The sequence below is a fragment of the Haemaphysalis longicornis genome, unplaced genomic scaffold (genome assembly GCF_048455015.1).
Source record: "Haemaphysalis longicornis isolate Haplotype H1 unplaced genomic scaffold, Haemaphysalis longicornis Haplotype H1 scaffold_4, whole genome shotgun sequence".
Taxonomy (NCBI): domain Eukaryota; kingdom Metazoa; phylum Arthropoda; class Arachnida; order Ixodida; family Ixodidae; genus Haemaphysalis; species Haemaphysalis longicornis.
In genome coordinates, this window is record NW_027526361.1 from 106,744,344 (window position 1) to 106,763,406 (window position 19,063).

The 19,063-nt window shown below is 48.1% G+C and overlaps 1 protein-coding gene across 1 annotated transcript; it reads right to left on the minus strand.

Annotated features, from left to right (window-relative positions):
* Positions 1 to 434: 434 nt before the first annotated feature.
* LOC144179913 (uncharacterized) lies at positions 435 to 8,010 on the minus strand. The gene is made up of 3 exons (XM_077708335.1): positions 7,952 to 8,010; positions 4,211 to 4,622; positions 435 to 689 (listed from the first exon to the last, which is right to left on the minus strand). Exons 1-3 carry the CDS (start codon positions 8,008 to 8,010, stop codon positions 588 to 590), a joined length of 573 nt encoding a protein of 190 aa, XP_077564461.1. The 3' UTR covers positions 435 to 587.
* Positions 8,011 to 19,063: the final 11,053 nt, after the last annotated feature.

The following is a 19,063-nucleotide window of genomic DNA, read 5'->3' on the forward strand; positions in this document are numbered from 1 at the left end:
CATACATACATACATACATACATACATACATACATACATACATACATACATACATACATACATACATACATACATACATACATACATACATACATACATACATACATACATACATACATACATACATACATACATACATACATACATACATACATACATACATACATACATACATACATACATACATACATACATACATACATACATACATACATACATACATACATACATACAGACAGACAGACAGACAGACAGACAGACAGACAGACAGACAGACAGACAGACAGACCATTTATCGTACTTAATAGAAATCTACCTAACGGGACAACTCCACTCGCTTTCGCCCCTTCGCATCGTGATGGCATGAAAAATGAGAAAGTTCTAGCACTCCGCACGCTCAATGTGTTCTGTGGTTACATTTCATTTCATTTCATTTTATTACCTTAAAGGTCCCCGGAGGGACATTACATAAGGGGTGGGGTTACATAAAAACGTACAAAAAAGCCATGAATTAGTTTGAAAAATGGCTTGTGACGCTATGCATAAATGTTGATGGACAGGTGATTGCTGCAATATGGTGGGGGAGGTCATTCCAGTCTTTTGCTGCACGAAGAAAAAAGGAGGCAGCAAAAGTAACGGTGCGGGAACGTTGACGGGCAACTTGAAAGATATGGCCAATGCGATGTGATCTGCGAAATGGGGGGGAGATGTAAGGTTCGATTGCAAGTGGACTGTGAAAAAGTTTATGAAACAAGCAAAGGATAGCAATGCGGCGGCGGGAAGACAGAGGGGACAGGCCAATTTCTACTTTTAAAGATGACACGCTAATGTGATAGGCATATGAGGAATGAATGAATCTAGTAGCCCGGTTTTGAAGTGATTCGAGTGCAGTGATGAGATACGCGTGGTGTGGGTTCCAAATTGACGACGCGTATTCGAGCTTGCTTCTTACGAGGGATTGATAAGCTAGTAATTTTACATGGCGAGGTGCGTTGCGCAGATGACGTTTTAGGAAGCCGAGAGTACGATTAGCAGCCGCGATGATAGTCCGGATATGCTCAGTCCAAGTTAGGTCACTGCACAAAGTTAGGCCAAGGTATTTGTATGATTGCACAAGTTGAACATTAGTGTTAGAAATTATGTAGGAAGTGGTCAGCGGGTTATGGCGACGCTGAAACGACATAAGTTTACATTTGTTAGGATTAAGTTCCATTTGCCAGTGTTCACACCAACGCTGTACTTGGTTAAGGTCACATTGGAGGCTAATTTGATCGGATACATTAGTTACTGTGCGGTACAAAACGCAGTCATCAGCAAACATGCGTATGTTACAAGTTAAGTTCGTTGGGGGGTCGTTAATATATATTAGAAATAACAAGGGGCCAAGGACGGAACCCTGAGGGACACCTGATGTAACTGGAATAAAATTGGACAGCTGATTATTTACAAGGACAGATTGGGAACGGTTATTTAAAAATTCTTGGATCCAGATTAAGACAGCCGGGTGTAAGTTTAAGTGGGAAAGTTTCAGTAACAGGCGCTTATGGGGTACCTTATCGAATGCTTTGGTGAAATCTAGAAATATGGCGTCGGTTTGAACGTTATTATCGAGATTGGAATGAAGGTCATGGACAAAAAGTGCTAGCTGTGTTTCGCATGAAAATCCTTTTCGGAAGCCATGTTGTGCAGAATGAAAAAAATTTACCTTGTCAAGAAAATTGATAATGTGAGTGAATATGACGTGTTCCATGATTTTGCAAGGCACCGACGTTAAGGAGATTGGACGATAATTTAGAGGCGAGTTTTTGTTACCGGTTTTGAAGACTGGAATGACCTTCCCTTTGTTCCAATCGTCGGGCAGTTGGCCTGTTGAGAGTGACTGTGAAAACAATAAACATAAGTATTCGGCACAGACATCTACAGTGTTTTTAAGGAACTTGGAGTTAATATTGTCTACACCAGCGGAGGACGACAGCTTTAGGTTGTTTATTATAGATATTATACCGGACACGGAAAATGTGATGGATGGCATGAAGAGTTCGATAGTGGAAGTCGGCATGAAAAATGGAAGGTCTGTTTCTTTTGTGAACACTGATCCAAATGCGTTATTAAAGATGTTTGCACAATCGACGTCACTCACTGGTCTGCCGGCATCATCGGTGAAGTTAGTCGAATGAGTTGGGTGAGGGTTGATTATTTCGAAAAACTTGCGTGGATCACTTTTTAGAATGTTCGGCAAGTTATAGTTATAGAAAGAGTGCTTGGCTTCGCATATCTTTCCTAGGTAGTCCTGTTCAGCTACATAGTATTTTTCCCATGCGCATTGGCTTCCCTTCTGTTTGGCTGAACGAAAGAGGCGTTTCTTTTTGTTTTGTAGGCGTTTTAATGTTTTGGTGAACCAGGGCTTTTGAGTTTCGGCCTGGAAATTAAATGTGGGTATATATTTGCTCACAAGATAATCGACTTTGTCCGTAAATATTTTCCAATTATCTTGCACGCGTCTATTTTGGAATAATGATTTGAATGATGGAAAGAAAGAGCGGAGTTCATCAATGATAGCTGTATAATTTCCTTTGTCATAAAGACGTATAGTTTTTTTACTTTTCTGACGAGACACCGGTTTGAACGTAAACTCAGCATGAATTACCTTGTGATCGCTAATTTCTGGAAGATATGAAATGGACGAAAGGCTCTCAGGGTGATCCGTTAGTATTAAATCAAGGGTATTGGCGCACGTATGAGTTACGCGAGTTGGTTCAGTTACAAGTTGGGTTAAGTTAAAGTTTAGGCACACATCAAGAAAGTCGTGCGCTTCGGGTTCTCCTGACGTCAAAGTAATTTGGTTTACCCAGTCAATGAGAGGATGATTGAAATCCCCAAAGAGGAGAATGCGGGCGTTAGGGTATGCAGTAGTTAGATCATTAAACATGTCGTTAAGTTTACGAGCAAAATCGGGAGTGCTGTGGGGAGGTCTATAGGAGGCACCAATTAAAACAGTTTCGGGAGTGGCGTGGCAAAGAAGCCATATAATTTCGAGGTCAGTCTGAATGTTAATTGCAGTACAAGAAATATCTTTGCTGATTGCAATAGCCACGCCTCCGCCTCGCCTATCTATACGGTCCTTGCGAAAAACTGTAAAATTTGGAAGGTCTGCTAGAACTTCATGGTCGCTGATGTCAGGGTATAGCCACGTTTCTGATAAAACTAATATGTTACTGCACGACGAGGAAACAAGATTAGAAATGACGTCTCGCTTTGGTAGAAAACTGCGTATATTAGTAAAGATAACTGAGAAGGAAAGTAGTGGGCGTGGGGTGGATCTGGGGCCATGACGCACGTGTGGATTGCGAGGAACTAGCTATAGTAATTCTTTAACCGTTTGTGTCGATTCGTCAAATATGTAGCGTTTTTTGCCCATGCGTAAGGTTTTAAAGGTCAACATAAATGGACAGGACTGGGACCTTGCGAAAGCGATAAGATGCCTGCGAGCGATTCGAACTGTGGCGGAAAAGTCTTCGCCAACGCTGTAATCGGTATCTTTGAGTTTGCGGCCGTTTGAAAGAATCTTGTCCTTTGTTTTAAAAGTATTAAATTTTACAATTATCGGCCTTTCCTTGTCTACAGCGTGACGGCCAAGACGATGCGCTCTGTCTATGTCCTTTGGTTCAATATTCAGCTCCATGTGATTAGCACAAAGAGCAATTACTAGTTTCTCTGGTTCAGTAAAATGTTCGGAAGGGTTAGTGTCAGGAATGCCATAGAATATTAAATTGTTTCTGCGGGAGCGATTTTCAGAGTCGTCCACTCGGGCTGATAAGCTGTCTATCTGGTGGGACATCTGAAGTGTGGTAGCCTTTAAGCTGTCCATTTCAACTTTAAGAGATGAAAGGGACTTGAAGTGGCTCTCAAGATCTGTTATCCGTTTACTTAAGTCTGTTATTACTTTATCAGTGGATTGCAGCTGATCTTTCAACTCCTTTAGTTCGGTGAGGACGGTGGATTGACCAGCGGATAATTTTTTTAATTCGGTGGCAACTTCTTCAATGGTACCAGGGCCGGGGTTTGTTTCAACGTCACCGGCTTGGAGCAACAAGGAATAAATGACACTCGCGCATTCAGCGGCAATGGCAATGCAACACTGTGGGCTCGGTGACTGTATCAAAAAGTAATTACTAGATTTTTTAGCGAACAGACTGTGTGAATTACTGACCTGCATGGCAAAGGCGAACGGATTAGTGAACTGCGCTGCTGCGCAGTCACCGAGCCCACAGAGGGCAGACGGACAGGGATGGTCTTTTATAGGAGAGACGGCGGCTGATGTCGGTGGCGATGCTGTTTTCCATGATGAATCCAGGTATCCGGGAGGGCAGGAGAGGAGGAGGGGTGGCGCTTCCGTACACGCCGAAGCGTGAGTGAAGTGGCGTGACCAGTTGCCTGCGCCGATCCCGCAATTGTGCGTCGCTGGGATCGGTGAGGCTGCAGATTGGGGCAGCACGAGTCCAGAAAGCAGGGCTGCGGCGAAGAGGGCGTAGATCTGCATGGCAAAGGCGAACGGATTAGTGAACTGCGCTGCTGCGCAGTCACCGAGCCCACCACGGTGTCGAGAGAGACCCGTCTGGGCACTTGTGCATTCGTTTCGGTAAGGGGAGATTAGTTTCGGTAAGGGAGATTAGAACACATGCATTTGCATGGCGCAAACCCCACCGTTTCAAAGCGTCGCCCCGTCGTTTTAGAAAATTCGGCCCTATACGTTGTTGCGAACGCGGGCCTCTACCACATTAGAGAGTTTTAGCAGTCCGTCCATTCCGTTCGTTACGTTGTCACCGGTTGGACCGGGACCGGTCTGCGCCTGCGCGCGCGGAAGGGCGAGGAGGCACGGACATGGCGAAGGCAGGCCGGCGGAGCTAATCCCCCTACCATGACGAATGCCGAAGTGCCTAGACGGGTCCCGGTCAGCACGCTAGCTACGTACGCGACGGAACGAACGGACTGCTAAAACTCTCTATTAACCCTACAATACGCAATCGCCGCTTCCCCGCCCCAAAAAAATCATATTTGAAGAGCCACGCCTTTCAACATCCCCACCTATTTATGGCTGTTTCTACATATGATGGAAGGTATAGCTACTCGAGCCTGATGAATACGGCTCCCATGTGACTGAAAGGGTGCGCGGCAGTATAAATAAATTATGCCACATCCCACAATGAACGCGTCGTTAAGGAGGGGTGGAGACTCCGATACGGGGCGTGTGGTACAAATGTCGTCTACGCATGGCCCGCGCGTATACAGCCCCGCTGAACAAATAGGACGAGCGCAGGCCAGTATTCCCAGCGTACTTTACGACGCAATTAAATTCGGTCTCCTTCGGGGAACATCGGAGCGAAAAGACCTCCTCAGACCTGCCTCCTGGTGGTTCCGAACCGCAGTTAACGACGCCACCAGCCTCGAATGACCGCAATAAACGAAGCTGTTACGATAGCTACCAATGCATCCCGTTAAAGCAACACAAAGATAAACACAACGCAACACAAAGATACAGAAAAGTGGTAGCGAAAATTCACATCGTAGCAGATATTTTCTGTGCCACCAATAATAATTGCCACGTGAAGTCAAAGAAAGCTGACTCCACGGATTATCAAACTCAACTTCGTTCAGTTTCGCACTCCGCGGTGCGCAAAGCTCTATTCCTCAATTCAACGATTTTACGTTATACCCTCGCTGACGCTTTATTTGTTGCTTTCTTAGATGGAGCACGGCTGCGCGACTGCGATAAGAGTAGAAAACGTATTGCCTGTTTTTTTTTTTTTTTTTTTTTAGGTTCATCTCAAGGGTTCCGCATAATGAGAGGTGACGGACCCTCGGTTCTAGTTCAAGGATCAACTGCCGAGTATAGGAAGCTGTGTGCATGTCCGCCTACAGCAACATTCTGAAAGTCTACAAGTGCTGTTGATGTAGGTATGCGTTAGTTGTCGTTTGGATGATTCAGGAGGCGGAAAATAAGGTGCGCATCGTAGCGGTTAACAGAATAATAGACTCTTTATTGCAACTTGCTAGCAATTCTGTTGTGCACGTGGAACGTTCGTGCGGTGTACCAAATTGAACAACTAGCAGATTTTTAATATGATTGACTGGGATTGCCCTTCGTCTTCCCTCGCAAGCGAGTGAGTGAGTGAGTGAGTAAGTGAGTGAGTGAGTGAGTGAGTGAGTGAGCGAGTGAGTGAGTGAGTGAGTGAGTGGGGGAGGGAGGAAGTGAGGGAGAGAAATAAATGTTTAATGAAAACGAGCAAATTTGGTGCTAGAGGGAGGGAGGGAGTGGGGAGAAGGAGTGGCTGAGCGAGCGAGCTAGCTTTATTTTCACGTGGATCACGCGCTTATGGTACGGCATCTGCCCTCACTCACTCACTCACTCACTCACTCACTCACTCACTCACTCACTCACTCAATCACTCACTCACTCACTCACTCACTCACTCACTCACTCACTCACTCACTCACTCACTCACTCACTCACTCACTCACTGTAAACAACCCATTAGCAGCCTAGCCAATCTCACGTACAAAGGAGGACGGCGGTACTGATGCTCATCATCACTTGTAAAGGATGAAGCTATAGCGGAAACACATTATGAACATGTTTCTTTGTAACAACGCCTCTTTTCACCTAACACCGATTTGTCCGTAAAAACAAGAACATTGAAAGCTGGCTCACACCGAGCCAACCGTCCCTATTCCTCTGTTTCAGATCATTAAACGGCAGCGGAAACGTGAATAACAGCGCTGGTTTCTCCGCACTGCTGCCAGAGAAGCTCCACCGCTGCCTAATAGTGAAAAGAAATGCGTTGTGCCCTGCGAGCTTCTGCAACTTCATTACAGCGCCTTTCGGCGAAAGTCATCACGTCATTCCGGGCAGCACCAATCGAAGTTTGCTCCGCCAGCGGCGTGATCGATGGCCGTACAATGCTGCGGGCACCAGTCGGCCGGCATTGGAAATAAAAAGTGAGCGAGGCGGAAGAGATTAAGTGACCTAGAAAAGCATTTTTTGTATTTCGCGCACCATCAACCATAGAGCTTCTTTCTTTGGCGTTTCCATGGCGACGTGTCGATGAAAACAAACCTGCACGGCATACGGAGGTGGCCGGCCGACGCATCCGGTCTCCGGAACGATCCGTTGTCTATTACAAAGCGCGAATGAACGCTTGGTTGGCTGAACAGTGCTGTTATAACTGAAGAATAAACTTTCTTCGATTGGATTGTTCTCGGGGGCGTGAAAAGGAGCGGGCAATCACTATTCGGCCGCTTCTCCGTTGGTAGGACACCAGGAATGCTATTTGGAGGAGCAACAAAAAATTTCGGGAGGAAGGGAGAAACGAGTGGGACGTTTCCCACTTCACCACTGCGTCTCATCACGAGGAATCGCTTTCTTTTGGGAAGTACAGAGTTGTCCGAAAGAGGCAAAGTGGAAATGATGCACCGCATTTGGGGAGGCAAAAGATTCGTCATTTGGGCTTGCGGTTTGCGTGGCGCTTTGCATCGAAATAGAACGGGGGAAGACACATTCGCTTTTTTAAAGGAATAGATAAAGAAACCGAAGTCTGCCTATGCCGCCAATTGAACGCCGGTGCGCTTCGTCAGGTGGATCAAGGCATCGGTTTGGTCGTTGCTGGCACGCACCGTTGAAGTTCGCTGCCAAACTTGCACGGGCGGACTGTATAGATCACTGCATTCCGCATGTCGCTTACAGTAAACCTAGAAAATATTAAAATTTCGAAGTGTTTCAGGAACTTAGAAAAGCTATAGTAAGCTGTGGTCGCACACTCTCGGATGATAGTTTGTACAAGTTACCGTTTGGATGGGAGTTGGAAAGGGTAATGTTGAAACTGACGTATTCAGAGTTTTTATGCCGTGTTTTGCCAGAGCGAACGACTCAAATTTGCTTGGCCTAACGACGTGCCAAACGCCTGGGCTGGATCTCGTCTGGCTGTCCGACCCGCGGCAGATGTGCTCCGACATGCCTCAAAAGCAGAGCCGCGGAGTCGCCTCCCCCCTTCATTTTTTCGGCGGATCGTCTGATGCAACCCCTTCGTATCCATTCGTCGAATTCAAACCGTAGCAAGCGGAGAATCCTGATTGGGGGAATATGAACTGCTCGCGGCTGAAACGGATCCCCTGGGATACAACAACGGTAATCACACGGACGGCGAGCGGAAATCAACCGACGGAGTCAGCGAGTTTAGACGGGCTCTCACCATTGTGCGAACCATGTAACGCGCTTGTAGATATTGTATATAAAGGCTGTTTTAACTCACCGTCGCTCGACCGACGTGGCAGGCGTATAGCTTTTCCACAACTCATGGATATAATTCTAACAGAGCACCCAGGTGTCAGTCAATCACTCTATAGGTACTCAGTGGAGGTTGGGGGCCTGTTTTCCCTAAACTATCCGACTAAACCCTTCCCTAACTCACAGCTGAACACATATATTCGGTGTCACGCGACAAGAGGCAACTCTTGTAGCGTGTAACAAGAGGCAACTCTTGTAGCAAGAGGCAAGCTTGCTTGTCGGCTGAACTGGGGGAGCGACAGCCGTCGATTGGCGTTGGTCCTAATTTGCAACGCGAGATGAGAAGGAAAAAGTAAACATCCCCCTCGCGAGGGGCACGATCAAATGCAGAGCATTTCCGCGGGGGGCGCGCCTGCAAGTCGTATGGATTACGTATTGGTTGTTGTTGTAATTGTTGTCTTCCAGCGTAGACATTGTCGATGAAGTCGCTGGTGAAACGTGAAACGTGCCGTGAACCCCCTGCCGCGGCTATGACGCAACGTGGAGCGGCTATGACGCAACGTGGCGCGGCTATGACGCAACACAATCCAACACAATCCACTTTAATCCAATCCAATCCAAATCCAAACCAATCCAAGCCAAGCCAAGCCAAGCCAAGCCAATCCAATCCAATCCAAGCCAATCCAATCCAATCCAATGCCCCTCGCGAGAGAGTGTTATAGCGCCGAAATCGCGCCACCACACGAACGCGTGATATTGACTTCACGATCACGCCACAGATGTTAGCGACCGGAGCGCGCGCGTACGACATATGTGGTTTAAGCGCGAACCGACCGCGGCGAGAGAGCGCGATGCGAGCGCCCCCACCTGTTCTTGCGCGCGAACCGACTGTTGCTCAGCGCGAACCCAACGCGGCGAGAGTGGGTGTTGCGCACGTCCCCACCTGTTGTGCGCCCGAACCGAACGCGGCGAGAGAGGGTGTTGCGAGCGGAGAGAAGGCGAGGAGGACGCGGGGGAGAGGGCGCACCTGTGGCCGACGGTTGAATGAGTCAGGATATAAGGCGCGTTCGTAACCTTCCGTTCTGTGTCGGCTTTGTGGCGCAGTGGGTAGAGCACCATGTACCTTGCGTTCCTCCCGCAGAGTCGTGGGATCGAAAGCTGGCGCCGGTAAGTATTATTTTTTTATATAGTGTAGGGGGAGCGATGCGGACTACGGACGTCAACGCGGGTGACATCGTGAGTTACTGAAATGCTCTGCATTTAAAAAAATTCCCGCGCCTTCCCGCGAGGGGAACACGAGTAAATGCAGAGCATTGGGGCCTCAGTACTGATTGAAGGCAGTGTTGCTTCCATCGCTTCTTCCGTGATGCTGGAGTAGCAGACACGAGTAAACGTGGGCACGAGCGTCAACCAAGGAAGGAAGGAGCAACGCAGTGACTGAAACACGAGCGACCGCTAGCCGCTATACGCCTCGAGCGCGGCCTGTAGGGGCGCCACTGAAATCCCCCTAGCGGCCCGTTTCGAAAGCAGGCGCGGGAGTCCGCGCCCCGCTCCCCAGTGCCGCCGCTGCTTTTGCGGCACGTTCACGACTGAGATTTACCGTTTGTGGGCGTTTGAAATTCATGTTTGTGTGGAGCAGTCACTCTGTTCGCAAATGGGGTGTGTTTACGAGAGTGTAAATGTTTCCGACGCGATCTTAGTGTGGTATTTTCGGTCTGTATAAGCGACAGGTGTGTGTCACAGGCCAGCGTCGCGGAACCGGCATATGATGGAGCCTATTGTAGTTACACTGACCTGACTTTACTAGCCGTGTCTCTGTAACCACCGGTTCCTCAGATGTTCATGCTACGGCTGTACACTACGATTTAGATCGGTTTTGTGCGCTTACATAATCAGCGGAGCACTCATACCTGAGCACACCAGTTGCGTTTTGCCAATATTATACCTGGTATTGATCACCACCATTTACAAGCCAGTCTGTGTTAATTTCGGGAATATTCAACAAAAGTACGATGGACAATACATAATTATACTCGGGGATCAGCACACGACAGAGTCGTCTTGTCGTGAGGTGCGCGCCCGCAGACCTTCATTTGCTACGTATATCCTCTGCGAGCAGCGCGGAGACGGGCTTACAATATAATCCGCGTCCGCGACTAAATGCTTATTCGAAATATCGTCATATGGCACAGGGAGCCTGCAGAATAAACCAGAAACTGAAATCAGAGGGCCTTATCACATACCACACTCTTCCAACGACACCTTCCATCGCTTGTTGAACAGCCTACCCTGTATACTTCCAAAAATGCGTCCGCCGTACGACCAGCTCTTCGTTGAAGTAGAAAAGCAAAAGGAAAGTGAACGCGAGATTTGTGTGTGGGATTACTAAAACGTTCATTGCTTGATTCCGCTCCGCATTTGTACACGGCGTCCCCCTCCCCGCCCCCCCCCCCCCGATTTCTCGCGAAATAGCAGTGCATTTCTCGTATAGTTGGTCTAGTGAAACCTACCTGGCTTAAGTTTAGACGAACGTCTTTAGCATGCCAGAAGCTGCAGTGTTTTTTTTTTTCATTTCCGTTAGAGCTATTATGTTTCTAAATTCCGCATTGGCACAGCATTTATTTTTCTGTGGTTTCATTTCCTTGGTTCTTGCTATATGGCGTGTGTCGGCACATATTTAACGACGCACAGGCTTGGAATATACTTTACATTTTCGCATGGTTTATATTCTTATAAAAGGCATAAGTTATTGTCCAGGATTGGGTAATGACATCCCCGAAACATATTTTTCTGCGGCGTATATATGCGAAACGACGCCGCATTCATTGTCCACGCTGCAAAATGAAGCCAACCTCTGATTGTACCAGTATTAGGTCTAAACGAGGCGTCAGTAGAATTCATTTGTGCCTGATTTTTTGGAGGTGACATGGGTGATATGTTGCTGCCGTCGCCGACGCCCGGAAGAGCGGCGACGAAGCGCGCAGAACCGCGTCCCCAGGTAGCTCTTGCAGGCGATCGCGTACTTTACGAAGACGCAGCTGCTTTTTAAGTGACCTAAACGTACTCTTTGCCTTAGTCGTTACCATAACAAGTTTTTTTTAGGGCGCGGAAAGGCGAAAAGAAGCGAAATAGAACCAAAACACTACACGAGCCCCTATCAGTCACGCAGCGCAAATCCCGTCAACGCCGCGGAGAAGCGGCGGCAGGCGGCGCAGCGATCGCGAAGCTCGAGGCGTATATTTGCAGCGCGCGCAGTAGAGGGAGAGCAGTACGGGGGGGAGAGCGCGCATGCGCAAGCAGCGCGCGTCCTTCCACGCCCCACCGCGCTGCTATCACGCACCTGTTACGCCGAGACATGGCCTCCGCGATCGGCTGCCGGCGGCGCGCCGTTGCTCCGGCCGTTCCAATCGCCCGGAGAGAGCGTAATTCCGAAGAGGCCGTTTCGCCGTTTTCCGCCGCACCGCGGCGCGCTTAGCCTAAGGTCGCTTTCCGTGGCGCGGGCGGGCGCCCAGGAGGAAAACTCGGCCTTCGCAGCGTGTGTGAGACGTATAATCGAAAATTACAACCGCTCATCAATGCAGTAGATAGAAGTAGTTACAGGTGCCATTAATTACTAGCCGTTTAATTTTTGACGTGGACTGAGGCCGCTGTGAAGCGTAAGTGAATTCATTGCACATCAGTAATTTTTATTTTTGTTGTCGCGCATATTTAAAACGATAAGGTTTTATTTGTGGAAAACTTGTATTTGTTATTTTTTATTTATTATGAGGTTTAACGCGTCGACGCTACATAAGCGATGAGGCGCGCCGTAGTAGAGGGCTCCGGATTAATTGTGACCACCTGGTTATGGGCGTCGGCAGGATTTTACCTTGTGGGCAAATCTATTGTTGCGCGAAGGAAGGGGGAGAGGGCATGGGGTAAAGTGTTAGAATGGTTTGGGTGAGGGGGGGAGCAAGGGCCTTTTTTGCACCCCCTCCTCCCTCCCGCCGACGCCCATACGCCTGGGGATTTTTAACGAGCGCCGAAATCTGGAACACACGGGCGCTTTCGCTTTCGCCTCCAGCAGAAAAGCGGCCGCGAATCGAACCCGCGTCCTTGAACTCAGCAGAACATTTTTCCCGCGGTTGCCAAAAACACTGGAGGCTAATGCACCGAAGATACATCTGGGCAAGAGGACAAACAAAGTCATTTCAGGATACGTTATACTTTAATTACGGCAAAGAAAACCCAGAAACGCAGGCACACACACACGCATGCACACGCGCGCACGTGCGAACCTACACACACACACATAAACACCCGCCGCGAACCCACCCACATACGCATGCACACACCCGCACGCCACACAGGCGCCCGAACCCCCACGCACACGCACACGTAACATGCACGCGTGCGCACGCGACCGCAAACGCAAGCACACGCGCCGTGAAACAACACGCGCGCACTGTGGCCAAGTACTTTCGAAACAGCCTGCAAGGCATGAAAAGGTAAAGCGCCGTGAAAGCTCGCGAAAAGGCCGTAAAAATGAGAAAAGAATTCAGCACACTGGCATTCAATCTGCACGAAATGCGAAAAGAGTTTGGGCTGCCCCATTCGACTTACACGTAACCAAACCGGCTGCATGCAAAACGAACATGTGCCTTTTAAACAACGTACGTACCTTAACTTTGTACTGCTTGCAGGAACGAGTGAAAACACATCGAGCGCATACTCAAGGTTTGTCTGCAGTGAAAACTCGACAACGAAGACTGACGAACACCTGAAATCGCAAGCAGTGTCGGGCAAATGAGCCTCGCTTCAACCTTAGGCTAACGGCGCCGCCTCGCGGCGTGTGTCGGAGTTAGCCAAATTACAAGTTTTTGCTGGGGGACGCGCCGAATGGGACGGCCGGAGCAACGGCGCGCCGCCGGCAGCCGATCGCGGAGGCCACGGCCGAGACCGCGACGGAGCGAACGGGCTGACTACGACGCACGCGCGCGCCAGCTGCTGTTGAGAGAGAGGAGGGAAGGAGAGGCGCACCTGCTGCGGACGCGGAGCTGTTGACACCGTCCGACGTAGGAAGAGGCGAGGCTAAGAAATGTTCTGCATTTAAAAAACTATTACATAACTATGAAATTTTCTGAGAAAGCTGTGTAGCGTTCCTTTGTAGCCGGACGGCTGCATTTCAGGCAGGCGGCCATTTTTACTTTCCAGAATCCTGCGCTACCTTAAGGTTATAGGCCAAACTTGTGGGCTGCTCTGTCGCTTTACGCGATTTATTGATCTGAATACAATAGCAGATGATTCTTCATGCTAGCTGAGATAGCAGCTTTTCCTGGGTTCTCTATCATTTACAAAAACATACTTCCGAAAGAACGATCTGATTTCTTCTTGTCCCTTTGCACCAGCAGATTCGCGTACTATTCAGCGGAACTACCAACAAGGGGAGTATACGGGCAGGAAATTAGTGGCATTCAAACTGCTTAGTACCGGACGATGTTCGTGGTATTGGATAAGGGTGTCACTAATATAAACATAATATAATGGTCTTCTTTGCCTTGCCTGTCGCCTGCTATTTTGCATGCACAGAGACGCTGTCCTCCATAATACAACGCTTCTAAATGTTGTGTTTCAAATACGTTCATTTTACGAAACCCGGCGCTAGAGTTACAAATCGAGAAGCGAAATGAACAAGTAAAGTTTTGCTAATAAGTAGCGAAATAAGGGTGCGTGTTCAGGCATTCGCCTTCTACCTGTGAATTCGCCGTAAACGGAAAATAGTAACACTAGCACAAAAAAAGCAACGTGCCAGTTGAAAAGTAGCCGCTATTACCGCCAGTTTAGTAAAATATCAGAGTACCGTCATATATAAACTTTGCTTAACTACGACACTCAGCCGCTGGGCATGTACACGTAACCTTCGGAAAAGTGTGCGGCCGAGCTGATTCTTTTCTATATTCATGCATGCATCAAGGCATTAACTACCGGCGTTCCCTTTCAGTTTCACCTCCAATGCCACGCTACAAAAGTACACAAGTTCTCTTTACCGCTTACCCTACAAGTTACAACGCACATCTCAACAAGAAAGAGACGAGAGGCGGCGACACGGATACATTAGCTGTCCTGACAAGTCGTGGCGCCCTGAAAATGGTGTTAAGCAAGAGTAATTTTCGAAATTAAAACCATCTAGGCGTATGCCTTGTGCTGCAGCGCGCTATCTCATACGCTCGCACTCAGTCAGAGTCATCTGCAGCCGTGGGTGACAAGACAACAATGGAGCCGCTGAAAGAAACTGCTCCCGTAATGACAACGATTCCCGGTCGCGATACCAACTAACGCGGAAAACGTTGACAGCGGCGCATAGAGATGGGTATCTTTCCGGCTGTGTGGAAACAGTCTGAAAGCCGAGAGAGAACAAAGGCGGTAATGCCTCAGTGCTAAAGCGTGCGAATGGAACCTTCGCTTACTCTCTGTACGGTTGATGGGGAAGAAGATTTTTAAATTGAAAAGATGTGGAGGCAATGTCCTGGCGCCTCGCCCGTGAATGGCCGATGGTGAGAGAAATTTATAATAAATTGGAAGAATGCAGAGGCAATGTCAGGGTGCATCCCTCGGTTTCCCGAACCTGACAATGAGAACAATGCGCAGGGTCCTTCTAATGGAGCTCGAGCGTCGTATCGGTTTGCGATGGTTCAATCGACGGAAACTGTCGCCGTCGCCTCCGACGCATGACAGCCTGCGCAAACAAACTGGCCGTTCCGTCACGCCCCGCAGTAAAACCCTGAGAACACTCTAACGAAGACATGGGGATACGGCGAGAAGAAAACATTGCAAAATACAGCATCCATCAACGACAACGGGGCAAAACAGCATAAAGAAAGCAAACAGGGACAGAGTCCAATCTACCAAGTCGCTGCTTCTCATTTGCTAGTATGTAACTAACGTTTACTGCCGCCATTGGTAAATGAAAACGAATAGCGGCTGTTTGGCGTGCTATTACCCGTCAGGCTGATTATAAAACTCGTGTAATGAGGAGCGCATTTACCACAAACACGCCGTGACAATACTTCCTTCATGAGTAACTTGACGCCACCGCCTTGAGTAAACACGTGCGCAAGTTGGCCGCTGTTTATCTCGGTTTCGGCTAAGATACGACTAAAGACTAAACCATGTAAGACATTGAGTTATTATCATCAGTTGCAAACTACGCGAAGTCCAAGTGCAATTTGTTCAGAGAAGAACTGTTCCCAATGCCTGACTATATTGTGGGGGAATCAGGCATATAAGGAGTGAGGACTGTAATATCAGGACTATATTATGGGGGGAAAACGCGTCACTGGCCATGTTGTCAGAGCGAAGGTTTGCCGCAGTCGGCAGTTTTGTGCCGTACACGAGTTGGATAGAAAGTTATTCGGGCGATAGTTCGACGAGCAATGCCTTTTTATAGGGGAAGCAATTAGCGGTACCGCGGTTGCAATTCATCCGGAACTCTGACACACATATCATTCGACTGCATAAAAATCTCAGACCATCCGCCCCTGAACCTGTCCACTTCCCTTAAGCAGTAGGAGATACTGCTGTCCAGCTGTCGACGTGAGTAACATTTACTGCTTGTGTCCATGCCCACGTCAGCCTGCACAGCACATGGGCTCCATAACTGAGGAACCACTCTCACATTATTGCGAAATAAAGTTGTCTCTCTCTCTCTCATCGCATCTCATCCTCCGCCAAATGTTGTAATAGGATAAGAGGCGTCGTGAGAGGAGACGCGATATGGACAACGGCAGCTATAGGACTAGGTGGCGTTGATATGGAGCTATCCACTCCCACTTCGGCTTCCAGATGAATCATTAAACGGCATCTTACTAACGCAGGCTCTCTCTGCGCATGATCTGTGGTGAGCAACATACGGCCATAGATTCCCTCACCGTAAAACTTCTCATCTGAAATCTGACAGCAGAAGAAAAAGAGGGGGAGGGAGCTGAAGATGAGATAGTCCAGTTCTATTTTTTTACGGGGAAGCAAACTGCACCAGCAATACTGGAGAGTTTGGTAAAATGCAGCGAGTTTATGTGCAAGCGGGAAATTATTAGTTTTATTATTGGGAGATGGCTATGATCCTGTTGGTGTTGTGTTGTTGGAGAGTTCCCTAAACATTCACGGGGAACATAAACGCAAAAAAATTGTTTTTTAATATTATGTCTTAATTGGTACGACGTTATTTGTTTCCGGTGAGCCTGGCCATGAGCGGGTTCGGGTGCACATTTGGCATCGCCTCCCTCTTCAGAACTGAGGGGTCACGCGCTTTCTCCTGCGACCCCCGACCTACGACGTCAGTGCTCCCATCTCCCACCCTCCTAATTTTAACTGCCCCCAAACTATTACTTTCTCTCGCACTTTGCCACTCATTTTATGCCAATGATGTTGTGCGAAACCCGTCGAAGTAGGTAAAGATAGTCTGAGTACACATGTTTCAGGCGTCCATCGCGAGTCGTGTGCGATGAATAAGTCCAGTCGACACAATGCTCTTTCAACATCCATCTTTTAAAAGAGTGTTTAGTTGATAGGCGTGTAAAGTCGTATTCAGTACCTGCTATCCTGGTGAGGGACACACTGTCAGAAAGGATTGTACAACGCAAACTATCAACTAAAAAGCTCAGCGCAAAGCGCTTGATTGCTAAAAGGGCTGCGAAACTATTTATCTGAATATGAGGATGCGTTGTATTGTATTGTGTTGCATTGTGTTGTATTGTATCCCATCTGATTGTTTTTATTTTGTTGTGTTGTATCGTATTTCATTGTTTGTATTGCATTACATTTAATAAATTTTATTGTATGGTATGGTATTATATTGTATTTCCGCGAACCATAGAGTGGGTTTGTTTATTTTTTGTTTTTACCACCCGGCTGCGCCGGGTTGTGTTGTCTGTGTACCACGAGAAGCGCGTGTTGCATTGTTTCTATGTCGCAAGAGTTATCTCATTTGATAGGGAGAATGTTTCGCCCTAAAGTCACAAGCCTAGAATTGTCTTCTTTGATCTACAGTGTTCTCGATGTAACCCGACGGTTAGAGAAACACCCGCGCCGAAAGATAAATGCCCGAAGAACAGACGCCGCGGGATACGACTCGGTCCCACTCGCCTGCGCACGTCACTTTGTTGACTGCTGCTTCGCCGCCTCTCTATTCTTCGAGTTGTTAGGGGAGCACAAGTTCGTTCCAGTAAACTTGTTTTTCCTTCAAGACAACGGCATCGTCTTTGGTTTCGTGACGGTTTTTTCTTGAGTTGCGCGGCACAACATTCCTGTCCTGATATCCCGTATCGCTGTAAACAAAACGTTTCGCTATAATGCGAATCCGGCATGGGCCTCCAAATTTTGGTACACGATCAGTTCTGAAACATCATACAACGCAAACGTAATGCGGTACGACCGCAACAGCCACCACTGGGAATAAATATTACGACCCGCGCCGTCGTCGAGCCTGTCATTCGATATCCCCGCGTCGAGGCCACCCGAGGCTTCGAAATTCTTGCTGCAGCTTCAATCTCACGGATGAGGCAATTGGATACCATCTCAAAGAACAGGTCTGCCGCATAGAAGGGAGACAGCACTGTCGCGATTGCCGCTATTCATAGCTTGGGCATATATAGAAGTCCATACGACTCTCAAACACCATGTTTATGCTGACGTCGGCGACGTCCGGCCGGGCCGAACGATCCGCCGGCAGTGGATACGAAGCTGAAACCGGATAGCTCGAAGAAGGAGAAAAAGGCGGAGAGAGGAAGAGGTGATGCAGACCAGGCGCCACTGAAGCCCTGGAGTATATAGTTCGTGTCGTAACGGAAATCGCACATTAATAAAGGGGAGCTTTATTATTCTCACCGATGCGTTTGTAACGCCAATAAGCCGTGTGAGAAAGCCAACTTTCTCTGACGATGATGATAAACGATCGTGGGTGAAGTGAAAGGGGAACGCTTAAGGTGGCCGGAATAGAACCCGGGTCCCTTGCGTTATGAAGCCGGCGTCTATCCGGGTGCTCCTTTTCGACATGGTGGACGGGTTTAGAAAACTTAGACGACAACGAAAGAATCCGTCAGGAGAAAGCTTCGAGTTCAACCATCATCGTTGCTAGACGGTGGGGTGCTTGATATTTGTTCCCTGTTGAGAGAACCGGGAAGTACTCGGTCTGGCGCACAAGTGTCTTGCAGAGCAGGAGAACACGAACTGAGGACGCCGTAATAAGCGGAGCAGGTTTGTTGAACCTGTCACAGTGCTTACTTGCTGTACATGCGTGAGTTACAACATATGTGGGACTAATGCGCACACGCACGGAAGCTGCGGGAAGATCATTTCAAGTCTGAGCTGTCGAGTTATGGGGCAAAGTGCGATGCTCCTGAAAAAAACTAAGGAGAGGATCGAGGGTTGCGCGCATGCACATGGTCACGAAATTAAAAAAAAAACAATTATCTAAATACTTAAAACCCTTTAACATCTGTCAATATGAAAACGTAATTCCGCTTACCGGTTATGTCGCACCCGGCAAATATCACAGTATGTATGTATGTATGCATATTCATATATATATATATATATATATATATTGTGAGCGCGTATGTCGCGTCGGCACAGTCTCGACACTCCCAGGGACTGTTCATACAATCTGGACAATCTCCTGCATTGCCTCCTCGCAGTAACATTATCATTCTCATTAACGTTACCCAATCCTCTTCGCTCGTGCATCATCATCATCGCTCTCGGTACGGTGTTCGGAACCGACTGGATTGCCGAATAAACGTCTCGGTT

Excerpts from the sequence above, each read along its gene's own strand:
- LOC144179913 (XM_077708335.1), bottom strand. The coding sequence starts at position 8,010 with ATGTCGGAGCACATCTGCCGCGGGTCGGACAGCCAGACGAGATCCAGC. Across the intron at positions 4,623-7,951 it reads AGATCCAGCCCAGGCGTTTG|TGCCCAGACGGGTCTCTCTC; the intron begins GCACGTCGTTAG and ends CGAATGCACAAG. Across the intron at positions 690-4,210 it reads CGTTCGCCTTTGCCATGCAG|ATCACATCGCATTGGCCATA; the intron begins GTCAGTAATTCA and ends CCCATTTCGCAG.